This window comes from Zeus faber, assembly GCF_960531495.2.
Source record: "Zeus faber genome assembly, chromosome: 1".
Lineage (NCBI taxonomy): Eukaryota > Metazoa > Chordata > Actinopteri > Zeiformes > Zeidae > Zeus > Zeus faber.
In genome coordinates this window covers 56,540,211-56,560,285 of record NC_137193.1, presented here as the reverse complement: position 1 = coordinate 56,560,285, position 20,075 = coordinate 56,540,211, and the positions used below count along the sequence as shown (strand labels likewise).

The 20,075-nt window shown below is 43.9% G+C and overlaps 1 protein-coding gene across 4 annotated transcripts in view; it reads right to left on the bottom strand.

Moving 5' to 3' along the window:
- Window positions 1-3,697: 3,697 nt before the first annotated feature.
- Window positions 3,698-20,075, bottom strand: part of LOC307234584 (pre-B-cell leukemia transcription factor 1) — a 52,836-nt gene continuing 36,458 nt past the window's right edge. The window contains exons 3-10 of one of the 4 annotated variants that reach the window (XM_080006381.1): window positions 16,116-16,360; window positions 15,645-15,701; window positions 13,947-14,137; window positions 12,015-12,150; window positions 11,082-11,241; window positions 10,306-10,418; window positions 9,733-9,822; window positions 3,698-6,924 (exon numbers count right to left, since the gene is read on the bottom strand). In XM_080006381.1, the coding sequence (XP_079862507.1) occupies window positions 6,832-6,924; window positions 9,733-9,822; window positions 10,306-10,418; window positions 11,082-11,241; window positions 12,015-12,150; window positions 13,947-14,137; window positions 15,645-15,701; window positions 16,116-16,360 (1,085 nt within the window). In that variant the 3' untranslated portion in view covers window positions 3,698-6,831. The remainder of the gene's footprint in view (window positions 6,925-9,732; window positions 9,823-10,305; window positions 10,419-11,081; window positions 11,242-12,014; window positions 12,151-13,946; window positions 14,138-15,644; window positions 15,702-16,115; window positions 16,361-20,075) is intronic. The other 3 variants (XM_080006382.1, XM_080006383.1, XM_080006384.1) reach the window with 3 other exon arrangements.

Genomic DNA, 20,075 nt, shown 5'->3' with positions numbered 1-20,075 from the left:
AAAAACGATCAAAAGAGGAGACTGAATGACTTTTCTGCACTGACACTGATAGATCACAGAATAAATGCTAAAATGTTTCACCGTGAGCATTTGCTAAATTGTACTCGTGAGTGATGTGACGGACAGAAAATCAAGATGCCGTCTGCCCTCACATTTGAGGAATTACGATTTGAAGTGAAATAGAGATGGTATATATTTGAATAATTTAGGATGCTTTAGGCAAACCTAAAGCAACAGACCGCCTTAGACTCACTGACAAACCGATATTGGCAAATACGGCGCAAAAAATGTAATCCAGACGTTCCACGGTTTAAATAACTTGAAAGGCGGGCGATGACACACGCCGATGTTTGAAATGTTTTCCAGAACGTCATCTTTGTGAAACTTGGGATCAGAGGAATCCATTACAAATCCGGGGGAGGCAAGACAACGCAAAACGGAGGCATTTAGCAACATTCCACGCGAGTCTGGTGCCAAGCTGAACCGTTTCCAAATCTGAAATCTGTACCATTAACTGGAACACACCCCGGGTCCTTACATTTAAGGGCCTTGTTTTTCCGCAAATCCCAGTTGAAAACTTTCTACTTGATCAAACGAAGCAAGTACTATTTTTCTTTTTCTTTTTTTTTTTACACAGTGAACTAGTAAGTGCCTCTGTGTGATCCATCAGCATTGAACACAATGTATTTTGAGGCCTTATTATACAAACCTACACCTAACACACTCCGCCGAGAGGCTTTCCCTGCAGCCGGCTCCCTGGCTACGGCTGCAGAGCCTTTAATTATCTTGCCCTCAGACCCCACATCTTCTCTGCCTCAGTAGCTGTTCCTCCAGGCATGCGTCGCAGGCTGCGATATGACTGATGCACATTATGCATGGTGAATAAGGCGAACCTTGTCGTGAGCCTTGTTATTGTCATTGATATAATGCAGCTCGGCGCCACGTGCGCGGCCGTCTGCCCCAGAGATTGATTGATATGACTTTGATGATCACAGCACTCCGGCGTGCACTTTGATAGATTCACCCCAGTGTGGGAATCGTCTGCTTTTCATACAATACCATTATTGTGTGGATAGCGTTTAAAGGTGTGCTAATCATTTCACTTCCCTAACGTGGGACGTAGAGAACGTAGAAAAATAAATGGGGGGGAAGAGCAATAATTTCATATTTATTGAGTTATTTTTTATAAACCTTTTTTTTGGAAATGACTGGAAAAGTTTCTCCTTGTGAGGCAACTGGTAAGAAGCATGAACATTTCTGCTTAAATAACATTAGATTGCGATGCAGATTGAATAAGTCGTCTCTGATTCATTGCCTAGCTCTAAGTTGAACCCTATTTTTTGGAACTCTTGCTGCTAACCTCGAAGGATAGTCTAGACATTATAGCAAAAAAAATGCATTTTTACAAGGAGAGGATTAGAGTGCGAAAAGTTGACGCTTTGAGTTTCTGTCGTGTTGGCCGTGCTATCAAACTATTTTTAACACACCTACAAACGTGGTCGCCGCGTTGAAAGCACAATCTAAATCCAGAGAGCTTAAATTGTGTGAATCCCTGTGACAGGTATTTCTAAATGCCCTCCACAACTGGAAACTGGAGTGGCCTATTTTATCACACCGGATATCAAATATCCAATGTGTGCATATTTGAGAGACTTGTTTTTATAATGACTACGTTTGATAGTTTTTAATGTCAATATTAAACTACTATAGTACAATTCTTGCATAGGAAAATAAAAAAAAACAGCCAATTAAGCCGATCCATCTGTTTAGGGAGTTATATACAGTAAATTCCAAGTTTAATTTTCAGGATGATATACAAAAAAAAAAAATGTTTTTCTACTATGACCAGTGCTGCAATTGGCCATAGTAGAAAGTAGCATTACTTCTAATAATAATATAGAAATGTGACAATGATATAAACATGGTTATATGTTCACAGGTTGTATACAGTTCTACATTATTAAGGCAATGTACATTAAGTATATTGGTTCCATCATGGGATTTATACCTTTTACCCATGCAGAATAGTGACTAATGAGCAGTTTGGAGCTCCTCAGTGAACAGATTCCGTTAATCATGGTGTAATAGGTCAGTGTGTTTGTGGAGTAATAAAGAAAAGCAGGGGCAGAGCTCTCACCGGTTCCACTTAGGAACGGGTTTACGCCATTTCTCCATGTCATTACTGAATCCTTCTCACAAGGCCTTGTGGTTTGGAAAGGTGGCTCATGAATAAATTAGGGGATCACACACGTCCGGCAGCTCCTGCTCTTTCAGCTGATCACACAGCGGCGAAAAGAAAAATCCCTTTGATAAGAACAAGGAGCCATTGCCATGTAATTATATTTGATCATGTTTGCAGACTGTATGTCACCCACCGTCACACTCTCCGATTTGAAATGGAAGTGGATGCCTCCCAAAACCTCTCTCCTTTTCCTTCTCCTCCTCCTCCTCTGGCGGAGGGCAAGAGGAAGGATGGGTTGGGAAAAAGAGGCAGAATCACACATCCCCTCTCATTTATCTGCGAGTGAGAGATAAGTGTATATTCCGCCTCTTTTCTGGGGAGGCACATTAACCATGCCTTGGAGGGCATGCTGGGTGTGTGTGTGTGTGTGTGTGTGTGTGTGTGTGTGTGTGTGTGTGTGTGTGTGTGTGTGTGTGTGTGTGTGAATTTCGGGAGGGGGTGGATTGTCTGCCTCTGCCTTAAAGCGCGCCACTTTCACTGCGTTAAAAAACTGTGAAAATGTCCCCCTCACACCTTGGCCATGTGAAGATAGCTCCATGCCTCCATGCAGCGTGTGAAGGAGTGTGACGTGCGAAAGCGTCCAGAGGTGCAGGGCTGACACGTCGACAAGGTGCAAACTTTGTGTCCTACAGTAACTTCTGACCGTGACCCTACTGATGTAGGCCCAGAGGGGAAAGGGCACCAGTGGGTTTTACAGGGTACAGGGAAATTCAACTTAATTCTAATAATATAAATATGAGTTAATGATAAATAAGGTTTTTAAAGGGGAGTAAAAAAAAAAATTGTATTTGGTTTATTCACGCCTATAAAGTTGAAAATGTAATTTGATTTTTGACATCATTTGTTAAAAATGAAAAATAATCAAAGCTTTGTAGGCCTTTTCACTGCCAAAAACATGGTTGACATTTTTTAACTTTTAAGTGACAAAATTCCCAAAATGAATGAACTGATTGATTGATTGAAAGTGGTTTCAAATTAAGCGTGCTTTATAGAGGTTTTTTCTATTTTACGTGTGGCTTCATATCTACTTTATTTGAATGATAATGGATTCAGACACCGCACAAATGGCATGGGCCCATATATATATATATATATATATACACGTGAACATACTATATAAATATATATATTAAAATGTACAAAAACTAAAAAGGCACATGCAAAAAATGACAAAACTGAAATTTATGCAACAAAAGAAACTATTTATTTGGAATATGCATTGCCAGTAAAAATGAAGAGAGACCATAAAACCTACACCTTTTCAGCTATTTTTTTCTCCACAGAAAACAGGTTTGGAATTGGAATTAAAAAGACAATAGTTTTTTTTTCATCTGATACCTTTTGTCGTCGTGTTTTTTTACATATGCAGATCGTAAAAGTTAAAACCTGTCGAGAAAAAGGTTCCACAAATTCACTGTTTTCCTTATATAAAAAAAGAAGTAACATTCAAAACACTGCAGTACATTATTTTATTGAAGAACAAAAGACATGCAACAAATAAAACATTTCATGTTTTACAAATTGTTCTGTTTCTTCTCTTTTTGTGTCTCTTTTACTTTTATTGTCAAAAAGAAAAAAACCCTAAAAGCATCATTACATGAAGCTTCCGTAATATTGGAGAGGCGATGTGAAAAGTCGTATTAAGCATTTTCGAGGGGTACAACGATCCAAAACCGCTTTCAGTTCAGTCGAGTTATTGAGAAACAAGTTCTACACTCAAACGCTGGGTGGCTCAACCGACCCGATGTAGCCTCCATATCGCCACGGAAACACAAAATAACGTTTCTTCTTCATGTACAACGAATACATTTGCACTTTTGTGTGGGAAGTGCAGCGGTTTGCGCTCTGAACTCGGTGTTGTACCTGTTTTGTGAGCAAATTTCAGTAAAATAAGCCATAAATCAACGTCACGGGGGCAACGTTAACACTAACCTTTCACGTCACCTTTTCAGTGGTCTGAAAGTACAAAATAAGGTCATGACTTCTTAAATATGTGGGAGACGGCAGCTGCTCAGCATCGGGCCGTGTTGGTTAAAAATGGATACCGTCCAAATTCCCCAAAAAGCAAATGAAAAGTAAAAAGGTGCATATCTACATATATAGCGCATTCTTGGGGCAAATTCACATATGATGTTGACATAAAAATAAATGCTTGTCCTGTAACCAAGCAAGAGGAGAGCAAGATGAAGGCGGGGGGGGGGGGGGGGGGGCGATGTGAGTCATTCACAACATGGAGACATAAAAATATATCCAAACATCTTCTGGATCTGTGTGCCATTACGGGATTTGTTTCCATTTAAATTCTATAAACATTGCTGTATTCCGACTGTGTTTCTTTGTTTTTTTGGCTTTTAGTGCAGAGTATACGAGAGCATTTTGGACGCTCGTCTGTACCTTAGATATTAAAATCCTACAAAAAAAGAGTTGATAAAGCTGATCCCAATGTCGAGAATAAAAAACCCGCTTTTATTTTGGTATCAAAGTATGGTAAACGCTGAAGATCTCTAAAATAACGATTCGTAATAATGTATACACCTTGGAGCAGATACTGTACAAACAACATAGGGTCACAAATTTAGCTTTACATTTTAGATTTGTTTTGATTTATGAATGTGGTAAATGTTGAAATAAAATAAACCTTTTTTTTTTTTTCTCAGAATCAAGTGTCCTAAAATCAGAATGAACTTATAATAACAAGAATATCACATTCATTCTGAGCCCACATATGGTTTTGGTTACCAGCAGTATTTGGCTATGTTGATCATATCGATGCAAATTGACGATGAGTAATAACATACTGTGTACACTATTCCATATATGAATACTATACTTTGTTATTGTACTGTGTCTCTTCGGCGTGTTACTCTGTGAGAGTCACTCTGCGAGTCATTCTGTAAGAGTCACTCTGTGAGAGTCACTCTGTGAGAGCCACTCTGTGAGAGTCATTCTATGAGAGTCAATCTGTAAGAGCCACTCTGTCAGAGTCATTCTGTGAGAGTCATTCTGTGAGAGTCACTCTGGGAGTCATTCTGTGAGAGTCATTCTCTGAGAGTCACTCTGTGAGAGTCATTCTGTGAGAGTCACTCTGAGAGTCATTCTGTGAGAGTCACTCTGAGAGTCATTCTGTGAGAGTCACTCTGAGAGTCACTCTGTGAGAGTCACTCTGAGAGTAACTCTGTGAGTCATTCTGTGAGAGTCACTCCGTGAGAGTCACTCTGAGTCTCACTGTGAGTCACTCTGTGAGAGTCACTCTGTGAGAGCCATTCTGAGAGAGCCATTCTGAGAGTCACTCTGTGAGAGTCACTCTGTGAGAATCACTCTGTGAGAGTAACTGTGCTTTAGCTCATGTTGACACGAAATTATTGTTGCCATCACCATCATCTGTTAAGTATTTCAGATTATCTATTTTTTTTTCTTCGAAATTTGCTTAAATTGTTTTCTTTCTTTGTAATAATTCTGAGGATCTACCAAATACGTCCAAAGGGATCTGTTTCTAATTCCAACCTTGAAATATTTGAAGTAATGACTAAGAAATGCTTGTTATCAGTTTTGCTTACAGATAACTGATAACACCTCATGTTGTTTACTTTGTTGTGAGCAAATAATTATAATTCTGGAAAATAAAATATGAAAATTCCTTGTATGTTGCTAACTGGTGTAAATGTTCTGACTACAAGCTATGTCAAATAAAGTTCTATGTTTTGAAATAAAGACAATACTATCGGTTTTTTTTTCCATAGCTAACACAAATTGTTACCTTAAAATATCTGCAGTACAGCATTGAAATAAGAATAGAAGAAGTACAAGTATAATGTAACAATATCAAAATCCATCCCCGGGGCTGAACTTTGGCACGACAGACAATATATGCAGGTGTGAGAGTGAAAAAACCCCAAAACAAAACAACAAAAACAATAACAAATGACAAGAGAAACAATGGAAAAAATATGGGTTGGTAATATTGATTTCAGTAAATAATAATAATCATCTTTGAGGGGGGAAAAAAAAAGAGACAAAAAGTGAAACATTAAAAGTTTCAAATGAATTTTCATTTAGTTTCTCGCTTGTTCTGTTGCTATTTTCAATAGAGGTAGTATGAAAGCGCTTCAGATTTACAGGACGTGGGCCGATATACTGATTCACTGGTTCGCCTACTGTGTAACACATCGTATGAGAAATACAAAGAGGCAACATGGACGTTGTGTGGAAACTGTACAAACCGCGTGGATGGTCCATCCCCTACGCAGGCGGAAGATGGCGTCAGGGTGGTCCAGATGTGGTGGAAGGGGGGAAAAAAAGAAGAAGAAGAAGAAGAAGAAGGAGAAGAAGAAGAAGAAGAAGAAGAAGAAGAAGAAGAAGAAGAAGAAGAAGAGGGAGATTTGTCTTTATTGGGCTGATTACACATCCCAGATAATTGTCCCAGAGCACCACCCCTGTCCCTCTCCTGTCCTGTGACCACATCACGCCACCGTCGGTCCGGGTGGGGTCGGAGGGAGTGGGAGTGTGTGTGTGTGTGTGTGTGTGTGTGTGTGTGTGTGTGGGGGGGGGTTATGGACACTGTAGTGGAGGTGGAGGTGGCGACGGTGGGATCAGTTGGAGGTGTCTGAGTGGACGCTGCCGGGTCCTTCTGTGGGCGAAGTAACCGACGAAGGGGTAGTTGGATCCTGCCAGCCGCCGTTTGCCTGAGAGAGACAGAGCGAGAGAGAGGAAAGCAGAGTCAGGGTGTGGAATAAATCCCGCGGTCCCCTCATCGCTCATGCGTCTGGGTCGTCCGCCCAACATCAATATCGTGGCACAATTAAGTCCTGAGGGGCGACGCGTGCCATCAATGCTCCATACACACACACACACACACACACACACACACACACACACACACACACACACACACACACACACACACACACACACACACACACACACACACACACACACACACAAACAGGTGATCCCTAGATCTCTGCCTCTGCAGAGATGTTCTGTTTGCCTCTGGGCAACTGGATTTGAGGTGAAGCTAACGTAGCCGGATTGGAGTTGTTATTATTCCAAAGTGGAGTACAATATCTAGACAAGAGCAAGAAATTTGGTGAATTGGAGTGATACCGTACCGTGCTGCACCCATCACGTATCGGAGATTCTAATCCCCATAATGACGAAAATGCGCCGTCTTAAGAAAACAATACCTCATACGCAGATGAGGCTTTGATGTAGATTCCCCGTCAAAAATAAATAAATAAAATAAAATAAAATAAAGCAAAAAATAAAAATAAAAGAAAGAAAAACAAAAGCCACAGTGGTGAAACAATGCCTCGTATCCAGTGGTTGTATCCAGTAATTATGAATTAAAAAATGGGAGTTAGTAGCGTACAATGAGAGATATTATGGCCCTTGCTGGCAGTGCCTGCGCAAGGGTATTTGGGATATTAATAGTGAATTTCATGCCGTCAGAGTCTGGGAATAGGCCTCGGCAGCCTTTCAATTCAAAGCCTGTTATTTAAGGCAACCAGTGTGCAATCATCGACGGGAGGAATGGATTGTAGAACGTCTGACGGAGAGGGAGGGGGAGGTGTGTGTGTGTGTGTGTGTGTGTGTGTGTGTGTGTGGGGGTGGGGGTCGTCCAAATTGTAATTAAAGCTGAGGGTGACTGCAAAATAAATTATGTATCTGCTCAGTTATCAACACACCATACGAAGAGGCCATTGTTTTAAGTCTGTTTCAATTTTAATTTAAATTCTTCATTGAAACGATCAGTGAGTGTCGGCTACATATCAAAACAGGTGTGTAACATATAATAATTATATTGAGCACTGACAAATAAATCACATCAAATTAACACCTCCAAATTAGAAAGCCGTTCCAGCAAACAATAAATTTTTATTTAATATCAACATTGAAGGAAGAAAGGGCAAGTAGGAGAGAGAAAGAAAAAAACAAAAAAGAATTTCACTTAGCAGACCGGGCTTCATAAATCATAAGCACAGCTTGGCAGGCCGACACCCGGCTCTCACATTATGCAGCGTGAGGCTTTTTTAAAAGGTAAAAAAAAATAAAAAAATAAAAAATAAAACAGTGGCGCGGGAAGTTGTGCTCGAGCAAGCAGGCGCCCAAGGAGAACCGCCTTCCGTGAGGTCGGAGGAGCGATCCGGAGAATACGTGAAGGGAGGGGGGGGGGGGGGGTCTCAGGGTTATCGCAGCCCAGGATGCGCTCCGAGTGGCCGTTTCAACGTGCAGCCATGTTTTTATGCAGGAGGCACTCGGGCTCATTAGCATACGGCCGTTGAGGCACGTCGAGGGCGGCGGGAACCCCGGTCGCACCCTCCGACGTCCTCGTCCTCCTCGCCGCGGCTCGCTGTCAGGGCCATTAGTGCGGCGGGAACGTGATCTGAGCAATGCGCTTGGATTGCTGTCCCAAGTCCACACTCCGCTCTCCTTGTGTCTGTCTTATCGATTTTCCCCTTTGCAACACGGCTTGTCGCTGTGAATTTCCCTGCTGCGCCGAGCCGCCAGCGAGCGACCCCCACCCACCCCCCCCCCCCCACCACCACCACCACCCCCGTCTCCCCAACCCCACCCCGCCCCACTCTGCCATCCCCACTTTTGTATGCATCCAATCTCTGCACACACAATCTCTCTCTCAAACTCAAAAGACGATAATACACGCACACACACACACACACACACAGACACACACACACGCACGCACGCACGCACACACACACGCACGCACGCACACACACACACACACACACACACACACACGCGCACACACACACACACACACACACACACACACACACACACACACACACACACACACACACACACACACACACAGGGTGTGGACCCCCGTGGCGCATGCAGTTTTTTTTTCCAAGCCGGCGGCTTGCGGTTTTATTTTTAGTGAAACTTTGGTGTTGGGAGCCCCCCCCCCCCACCCCCCGCCCGCCCCCCCCTCCCTGGGCGGCTAATCAAGGTTAGGTGGTCTCCGGGTGGGGGGGACTGGTGTGTGTGTGTGTGTGTGTGTATGTATGTGTCTGGGGGGCGGGTTCAAAGCCCGATGCAGGAAGTGTCACCTGTTTGTGCAGTCTCCTCATGGTCGGCCGTGTGGCTGCAGGTGCTACACCAGAGCTGATCGAACATGACAGCCTCAGACAGTGGCTCCCCATGTGTGTGTGCGTGAGTGTGTGTGTGTGTGTGTGTGTGTGTGTGTGTGTGTGTGTGTGTGTGTGTGTGTGTGTGTGTGTGTGTGTGTGTTTGTGCCCGCCTATGCCAGGCAACGCGCTGCCCATGGCGTGACCGATACAGCAGCAATCAACTAGGTGACCATGGAGCCGAGACAAGTCATACTAAGTGGCATTGTGAGCCCTATGGCTTTGAAATAATTGGTAGGGGGGGGGGAACCAAAAAAGAAAAAAGAAAAAAGGAATAGAAAAAAAGAGGAGGAGTGTGTGTGTGTGTGTATCTTTTTGTGTATTTCTTTTTCTCCTTACATTGATGCCCTGCGGACTGTACATCTGGTTGGCCGTGAGTCCCTCACTGTATCCGCCTGTCTGACTGATAACATGGCGAAGGGTATCCACCTGAAACATCCCAAAAAAACAACAAACAAAGCAAGGTCAGACTCGACGTGGAAGAAACACAAAGGAAAAAAAAACAAAAACAAAGAGGGATGACAAGACTAGAATGGGAACACTGCAATATGCCAGTACGGCAGTATAACCTTGGAAAGCAAAGACTTCTACCCAGACGTCACAGAAGTTAAAAAACCACAAACTGCGATGCAGGAAAATAAATTTTTTATTTTTTGGTGCTACAGTAGTTCCACCGTCCTAGCTGTCAAGGCAGCGCTAACAAATTCAATTTTGCAGCATAATAATGAGTAAAATTGTATCGACCCGCTCCAAAGCAGCAGAGGATGAACAGAGTTTGTAGCAGGCAAAAGATGGAACAGCCTCTGCGTTTTATTTTGATTTAATTTTTCTTATTTATTTATTTCTTCTCGTTATTTGCTACGCCTTTTTTTTTTCTTTTTTTTTTCTTTTTTTTTATTTCCAGGGCCCTACCTGTGACTGTACGTTGGCTCCCACCTGAGCCCCCTGGTACGAGTCCCCATTGAGAGACTGCACACTCATGAATAAGTCCCCGGAGTTTGACATGTTAAAAGAGCCGACGGAACCTGCAAGTAGAGAGGGAGCACCGGGATCACAGAGAGAAGAGAGGGCAAGCCAGGTGAGGTGCCCAGGCGGCATGCGGCGCCCGGGCAGGCCGGAGGCGTGAGAAAGCGGGTTGGGGGGAAGCAGGGGTGCAGCCACTATGTTAGGCTTCTGCCGCCCAGCAACGGATCGGCACAAAATTGAAAATCGATCATAAATGCGCGTCCGGGAGGGGGGAAAAATAAGCAAAGGTTAAATAAAGGGAACGGAATGTCAGTGCAGCGGAAAAATAAAGACATGTCTGTACACAGGGGCAATACTCAAACAACAGTGTTAATTTATGTGATGGAAGCCATGTGAGGAGACATGTCGCCCAGAACCCAGGGAGTCAAAGCATTGGTCCTGGGGTTTGCTTATCGATATAAAAGAATTTGCCGAGAACCCAAGCGACTCGTGTCCATAATGGGCCGTCCTATGGATCTTGTTTCATGTCAAAACAACTTTTTTTTCTGACACTGCCTGAGAAACCCTGAACCCTAGCATGTACCCGACCAGAGCACTACTGCTGATCTAAATGCTATGCTGACGCTAATGCTAATGCTAAGGATAATGCTAAGGCTAATGCTAAGGTAAATGCTCCGTTGTAGCACGGCGGCCAGATTTCCACGTGCCCACCGTGGACTCACCTGCAGAGTTTGGGGTGGAGGGTGAATTGGCTTGGCTTCCGTGCGAGGACACGTTGGCCGCGTTGACGGCGGTTCTCGCGGCGTACATGTTAGCTTCTTCTTGGAACTTCCCGATGTTCTTCTTGTATCTGATTCTTTTATTGCCAAACCAGTTGGAAACCTGAGTTTGGGGGGAAACAAATAGCAACGGGATGAGGTCTCCCACAGTCATGGCAATGGAGAGACTCAGGGGTTTCCTGACGCGTCTAAACTGAGGAGGCCGTTCAAAAAAATTGGCGGCTACATAGGCCGATGCTGTGAATCCACATTAGTGCCAGAATGGAATGATTGCCAGTAACGGTCTCATTATGTCACTATGGCGGCAGCCGTCGTCGGAACTCACGCAAGCGCCAATCAGTCAACATCCACTAACGCCCATTAGCGCTAATGGACTCCCAGAATCCCGGCGCTAATGATAAACAACATTAAAGTGAAAACCAAATCAATCCTACCAAGTTTCCGACGCACACAGAGTAGGTAAACATGTTCCTTTTATTATGACCCAGAAACAGACACTCGACAAATCATCCAGCCTGCGATCGGGCGTTGCCAGCGTGGCCAGATGCATCCCCAAACAGCTTAGTCACCAATTAAAAAATGTGATCAATTCATAATGATGGATTCAACATCGTAATAAACGGCTGTTTTTGCTCTTGACGAAGCTCTTTCTATTGTTTTGGTTAAAAGACACGACTGCTGGAATGTCGGCCGTACTGCAGGTATTGTTTTGTATTTTTTAATTTTTTTTTAAGATTACAGTTTTTAAGTGGATATCATTTCCCATTGCTGTGGTGTGTGTGCGTGTGAGTGTGTGTGTGTGTGTGTGTGTGTGTGTGTGTGTGTGTGAGTGTGTCTGTGTGTGCATGCGCTGTCTGGGGCTGCGATGCAATGTACCTGGGAGACTGTGATGGCACACTTCTTGGCCAGCTCCTCCTTGGCCTCCTCGCTGGGGTAGGGGTTGCTGAGGTGCGAGTAGAAATACTCGTTCAGGATCTCCGTCGCCTGCTTGTTGAAGTTCCGTCTTTTCCGTCTGCGAAAAAGAGAGAGAGCGTCGGTGGTCAAGAACGGAGGGCGAGAGAAGCTTGCGACAATAAAAAAAAACACGGCTACGACAAGCCACACGGCAGCTGAGGAGCTATTGTGCTCACAACAGCCAAATGTTATCAGGCGACCCTCGATACAAAACAAAGCTCATTGTTTTTGCATGAGGATTAAAAAAAAGAAAAAAAGCAAAATATCATGTGCAAATTGTCCTTGAGTTGACTGACCCCTCCATTTCCAGCACACATCAGGCTATGTCGGCGTGCGCCACATCTCGAGGCAGCTTTACATAAGCTGGAAGGGAACCCTCTCAAATCTCTTTCCATGTATCCACTGGTGAGAAGATTTGTGCGGAAATCTGTGTCTCACACTCCGAAAAAACCTTCTCGAGAATATGTAAATGTGCACAGCATGGGCTCCGGCAGCCAGTAGATTAATCAGTGGAGCTGAGCACGGTTCTGCCTCTCAACCAGTTAAAGCCTTTCCCCTTCCCCTCCGCCCCCCACCCCTTCCATACCCCTACCCCTTCCTCTTCCCTTCCCTTCCCTCCCTTCCCCTTCCTCCAATCCCTTCCCTTCCCTTCCCTTGCCTATCCCTTCCATTCCCCTATCCATTCCATTCCCCTGTCCCTTCCTCTTCCCTTCCCTTCCCTTCCTTCCCCTTCCTTCCCCTTCCTCCAATCCTTCCCCTTCCCTTCCCTTCCCTTCCCTTCCCGTCCCTTCCCTTCCATTCCCTTCCTTTCCCTTCCTTTCCCTTCCCTTCTCTCCCCTCCCCTTCCCTCCCCTTCCCTTCCCTTTCCGTCCCCGCCCTGCAGCGCCACAATCATTTGCAAAAGAATAGATAGGGAGCTTTGTACGGGAGCTCGAGCCTCATTTAAATGTTATGCCTCGAACTCGGAATTTGAGTGAGATTTAGCCTCAGAGAAATGTATGCAAATCCACAGCATGCATCAAAAGTAACAAGCAATTACATTAGGAAGGAAAACATTTAGCGTTAAAGAACATGTAGAGAACCGTTACTGGCCAAACGCTATTCTTGTGTAAACTGCTCTGAATGGTCTATTATGTCCAGGATAACACATGTTTACAACATAACTCAATGTGTAATATATGTTCAATGACACCACTGTTTGTAACATATCTCACATATTTAGTTGTATTGTATACTGCTGTTTTCCTATTTCCTATTTTTGGGTTTTTCTATTTTATTCTATCTATAGAGTTATTATTATTGCTATCTATCATCTGTCTATCTATCTATCTATCTATCTATCTATCTATCTATCTATCTATCTATCTATCTATCTATCTATCTATCTATCTATCTATCTATCTATATATCTATCTATCTATCTATCTATCTATCCCTCCATTGATCCATTTCTAAATATGTCTATAAATACAAAAATAATAATAAAAATATATTTTTTTATATATTTTTTTAATGTATATATATATATATATATATATATATAGTATATCTGTATATCTGTCTGTCTGTCTGTCTGTCTGTCTGTCTGTCTGTCTGTTTGTCTGTCTGTCTGTCTGTCTATCTATCCACCCACCCATCCATTTTATGTGTACGACCACACCCACACCCTCACACACACACACACACACACACACACACACACACACACACACACACACACACACACACACACACATACACACACACACACACACACACACACACACACACACACACACACACACACATACACACACACACACACACACACACACACACACACAGACACACACACACACACACACAAAAGCAGACCTGGCGTCGAGGAAGCGGGAGCGCAGGATCATGACAGCCTCGCAGGTGCTCTGCTTGAGCTGCATCTGGATGGAGCTGAACTTGCGGTGGATGATGCCCACCATGCGTTCGATCTCTTTGGGCGAGATGGGCCGCGTGCGGGACTGTTCCCTCAGCAGGTTCATCACATGGGTGGTGAACTCATTGCACGCCTGGAAACAAAACAAAACAAACAAACAAAAAAAACAAAAAAACGAAACGGAGAACAACGTGAACCCAGTGAACCGTGAGTCACACAGAGTAGCAGAAACGTTTATTATAAAGGTGAATACGACGTTAATTTGTGAATTTGTGAATTTGACCATACAATTACCTACATCTACATGCAGAGAGGATAAAAAAATATGGTGCATAAATGCATAAAAGGCATGGCAAAAGAAGAGAAAATGAAAAATGAAAATCAAGCCCTGCACTTAATGTTGTTTTGGAGCATCCGTTCTCAGGGGGCCGGGAGATGGGTGAGGGGGGCGGGGGGAGGGGGGAGGGGGGGTATAAGCGCTGATTTTTTTCATATTTAACAGAAGTGGTGATGGCAGTGTGTTGAGAGGATCCAATGACAGCTGCTCTCTCTGCTCACACACACAACACACGCACTTCACAATGTCGCCAGCCAGAGAGACGAGCACGCCACCATGTTACACTCATCGCCCCCCCCCCCCCCCCCCCCCCCCGTGTGACACCAGGCGTGAATCTGCCAAGATATTACACTCTGACTCCCCAGACTTTCTCCCGTCTCTGCCTTCCTCTACTTCTCCTTCCCTTCTATCTACAGCATCTCGCTGTTAATTTAGCCTTGTCACTTTTTGTCTGCGCGCGTCTGTTTAGCTGCCTGTTCCACATTCATCCGGATCCGAGTCTAATGTCATAAACGCGTACGCTATCAAGGTACAAGACTCTTTCCAGTGTGTTTTACCCCACGTGCCGAGGCTGTATTTGACATGCGCACGTATGCACGGAGCAAATTGTGCACATTGGGCCATTTAAGGGGCCAATTAAATTTTGAAACAATGTCGTGAATTCACACTGACAGCATCCCACTGTGTCAAACCTTTTTTTAGAATACAATTCTCACACGAGCTAGACACACACTCGCTTTCCAATGATCCCCTAACCTCAAATATTTCACTTTGATTTATTGGTATGATATTTAATTTTATCGCCTTGAATTTGCAAGTGCAGAAGTGGAGTTTTGATGTGAAGTAAAAATGAGTGAAAAGGCAGTGGGGACGTGGAGGCTGTTCAACACAACAGGCGTTCTGCACTATCGCATGTTACAAATGGGAAAAAAAAAAAAAAAAAAAGACCTAAAATTGACATAGACCAATCAGAAAGGAATGAAAGGCATTGCATAGTTTGGTGGAAGGACTGCATGGGAAGCTGCCGTGAATGCTTTTGTATCACTCGCTAAATAGTCCCACAGCTTTTATCTTTCCACTCCCCTGCCTAGCGATGGTGCTCCAGACCGTAACCCTGTCTACATGACCACAGCTAGTCTATGACTCCTGTAAATGGAAATCCAAGCAGTATCCAAAGCTATGCAAAAAATAAAGAAGGTTTTCATCCAACAGAGAATGTGTTTCATAACTAGGACTTTACGTTTGACTATGTGTACATTGGTTAGTGAACAGGCATAACAGTATGCAGTTAAATTGCACTTACTGGTTGATTTACTGATGTGGTAGATAGTTGGGGATATATGGGGGGAGAAGTGAATAACTGCCAATGCAAAAAGAACATGCATAAAAGACAACAGTATTTTTGTGCATGTATAAATATTAAATTATATTTGCAGAAGAACCACCAAATGGTTTGTCACAACAGGCATGTGACAATACATGGCCTTGTTGTCTGTCCCACCATTTAGATTATGTTTTTTTTTTGTTTCTAACAATCTACAGCTGAGAGTTGACATTTGTAAATACTATGAACCAACACATATGTTGGAAAGAGAGCAATAAAGACAATAACTGTAAAAGTAGGTGATGAAGGCCTCTTATGGCACTTTCTAGGAAGCCACATCTTTGTACATATGCCACAGTCCCAGAGACGATTCCATCAGGGTTAGTGATTTGTTAACAAGCTTTGTTCTTGTCCGAAGAAGGCTCTTCAGACAGAATCGGGGGTTCTCACCTGCTCGTACTTCTCCAGCTCCGTGTGGTAGATCTGTCTGATCTGTGACAGCTTGGCCCGGTAGTCCGAGTGCTCCGCCGAGTTGTCGGCCGTGGCACCGCCTGTGGCAGCGGCTGCGGCTGCAGCGGCGGCTGACCCGCCGCCCTTCTCCGGGCCGGAGACGCCCTCGGCCAGCAGCATGTTGTCCAACCGCATGAGCTGGGCGTCCGGGGGCTCCTCCTCCTGGGCTCCGCGGATACTCAGCACTGCAACGACAGGAGGGGTCGGAGGTCAGTCACACAGGGTCACACACACGGTGGCATGACGCACTGTAACAAGCTGTCAGCTGCAGAGCCCTGACACGGTGCCTGACACCGGGGCTCCGCAGCATAGTGGCCCTCAGCGCAGATGTCAGCTGAAGTTTGCAATATTCTCTGGTCTGCCGTGCAGCACGATCAGGAGCCACGGAAAGGTGAGGAGGAGAACGGTCAAGTGAGTGCAGCGGCATTTATGGGATGTCTAAACTGCTCTTTTATTATAAAAAAAAGAAAAACTAAAACAACAATTATCACAGAAAACAGTCTGAAGGGATGATGAATACAATAGTAAATAGCCAAATATATAAAAGTGGTCACATAATAAACCAAAAATAGCCAAATATACAAAGATATACAGAATGTACCAAATCCTATTATATGAAGAATATAATAAGTTAAGTTAAAAGGAAATAACAGGGGTTAAGTGGCAATATGGTTGCTAGTATGACTAAAGAGGATGAATAAATAGGTAAACACCAATTTAGGCATGGAAAACAATGGATTAGTAGGTCTAAATTATTACAATGTTTCAAGATTCAAGAGGTTTATTCGTCACAGACATATACATACTTTCATACATACTGTATATGCAGTGAAATGTCAATGCAACGCACCCGGTGATTATGCACAATATATTCTAGACTGAACACAATAGCTACCTAAAAATTTCTACTTAACTAACTAACTGATTCCTAAAACGTAATGCAGTAAGTCGAATACTATAGAATAAAATAAAAATATATAGAATAAAATAAAATAAGAACTCAAAGGTAATGCAGGATGGGGGTACAACATAGATAAAGGGAATAGGCTTATGTATATGGGATAGACTTATGTATATAGGATAGGCTAATTATGTATATACAGATATGTGCATTATAGTGGCATGTGAATAAAGTGAGGTAGTGTTTGTGAGATATACAGCACAGTATACAACAGTACGGCGCAGCAATACGGTAACACTGAACAACCCAGAACAGTGATACAGTATGCGGTACAGTATGCTACATACAGTACATTGCTTATTGCTTAATTACTAGTGTCTACAAAGGTTCAACCTCAGAGGACAGGGAAGCCCGTCTATGTGTGTGTGTCTTGCATCTATCTTTTGTTTACTGGATCGCGGTTGTGAGAGACCGTAATGGAGCGATAGAGTGGGTGGCCGGCGATAAAGGTCAGAAGATGGATTCAGAGCAAATGTCATCAGCAAATGGCACACACCTCAGCCTGCTTTGTCATTATGACGTTTAACGGATGAATCAGAGATGCAGAACATTCGCAGTTTTCTTTCGTTTTTTTCTTTGCCCATCGTAAATACTGCTAAACCAATGTAGAATCAGTTATCAGTCAGTTTTCCCCATCGCTGGATCCGTTACAGATGAATATTTATTTTCTGTCGTAATTACGTCCTAATCATCTGAACTGATGTGATGGAAAAGCTGGCTATAGAGCAATCATTGGCAAACAACATCTCACATGATATCCCCCAGCAGAGGTACGTAGGCTGTCAACAGCCCCCGAGCCCAGCAGGGTGAGGAGCCCCTCACCCCCACTAGAGGGCTCCCTCGCCGTTCCTAGGAAGAGCCCTGTCCAACCTTCCATTTTCTGGGGTGTAAATCTATACACCGACACTTTTTCCTCCGTCTGAGAAACCAGCCATTTCAATTACCAACACTTTCCCCCCTCTCTATGAAAACAAGCACAAATCGATCGGTGGGGAGACGGGCGGCCGCCGGATTGTCATCACTTCAGAGCCCCTCGGCCACTTATCCAGAGCACGACTTAGTGACTTTAAGGCCTTTGTGCCGGTTGCCATTTAAAATGTTGCCACTCGTCACGTGTCCTCTTTTGCCTCTGAATGAGAAGGGACAGGCAGGGAGCACTTCATTAATTCAGAGACAATGGAAGCGCTTGGTGCATTAACCCCAGACTGCTGTCCGGGTTGGGGAGGCCTGGGCAGGAGCTCACTAGGATGAGAATGAGGCCTGCTGTAGGACCAAGAAGGACGGAGGGGGGCTGGGGGTCCATCAGCTCCCCTCCTCCCCTTAAGTGGAGCTGGAAATGCAAATGTGGCGACTGTTGGCGAGTGGAAGAGGTCAGAGGTTCAGGCCACGGGCTCTGCGGGAGGTAGATTGAGTGTTGGGGAGGGGGTGGGGAGGGAGTGGGGGTTTTCTCCTGAGATGGAGGAGCTGCACGCAGACTCCTCTGTCACACTATCAATATACGGGAGGAGACTGAGGAGGAAAATCCCAGATTGCTTAGCTCCCTCGTCCTCACCTCTGAGAGCGTTGTCTCATGAACATGACTTCGCCCCAAATGCTGGAACGGAGCGACGTCATACGTCAACCAGAGCTCCCGCTCTCCCACCCGGCTCCTGAAGAGGCTCATGGGGGGGAAGTGTTTTGCCGCGGTCGCTACCTCACCAAGAGGAGGCTTAAGTGGGCGTTCAAATGAGCACACACACAACACTACACCGGTCTACCCCATGAGCATCTTTTTCTTTTTTTCGCTTTTTTCCCCCCTTTACTGTCTTACATACTTTTGTCACAAAACAAACCTCTCTCTAACACAAATGTACTTATTGTAAGTCGCTTTGGACGAAAGCATCTGATCAATGACATCATGTAATGTACACTATTTAGTCACTTGAAATTAGCTGTAGTTTGTAGTAGTAACTCTCAGACTTGTTTTTATTTTTTTGAGAAATTTACCAATTCAGTTTAAAATCATCTAATCCTATATTGGGCATCACAATGCACACAGGAAAGATATGTTTTCCATTCTGTCACAAAACACTTAAAAGCACTAATAGTCATATCTTCAAAAAACATTGAGGTGCTCAGAAGTAAAAAAAAAAAAAATGGATGGAGGTCAAAAAGAAAAACTAAATATAAAATAAACAAAACAAACAAACAAACAAATAAATAAATAAATAAGCAAATTCACCATATATGTGTTTTTCACTTTTCATTACCATGAACGCTTTAATGTTTTTGGAACGGAGAGATAAACATAACATTTTTTTCTTTCGCCTCTTTTTGCCACTCAGGGTAATTCAGTAGGCTTTCCGGTGACATTAGCAGTCATGATAGCGTTTCCAGCTCCGTTACCTCTTTCAGCTCTTGTCGCAGGGCAGCTCAACACTCCAGCGGCTCGTGTATTAAAATTATGCATTAAAGAGAAGCGGCAGAGACGTAGTTCTGAACCACAGCTGTTTGCAAGATGTATAGCAATGAGGTTATCATTTACCCTACTTAATAGAAATGCACTGTCAGTGTTCTCATTTTCTAATCTTTGTTATATAAAGGCATCAAACGACACGGACACCGTTGACCCAACAGCGGGAAACTTCTTTAAACTTCTTTAAAACGTATGGGCGCCGACGCCTGAATCCAGCCTATTGTTTTGGACCGCTCACTTGACCCTGTCCCTTCAATATCGGGGTGGTGTTGGGGTGGGGGTGGCGGGGAGCTGTCACTACATAATGACTAACAGCACTTTAGATTCACAGGGTGCACAGATATGAGGGAGGAAGCCCCTCTCAGATGTTTCAACTGAAAACCATGGCCTTCGGCTTTCTTCCCAAACTCATAAAACGTCTAGACTGTCAAATGAAAATGGAACATAAAAATTCCCCACGTCCACAAAATGATTCGATTCATGT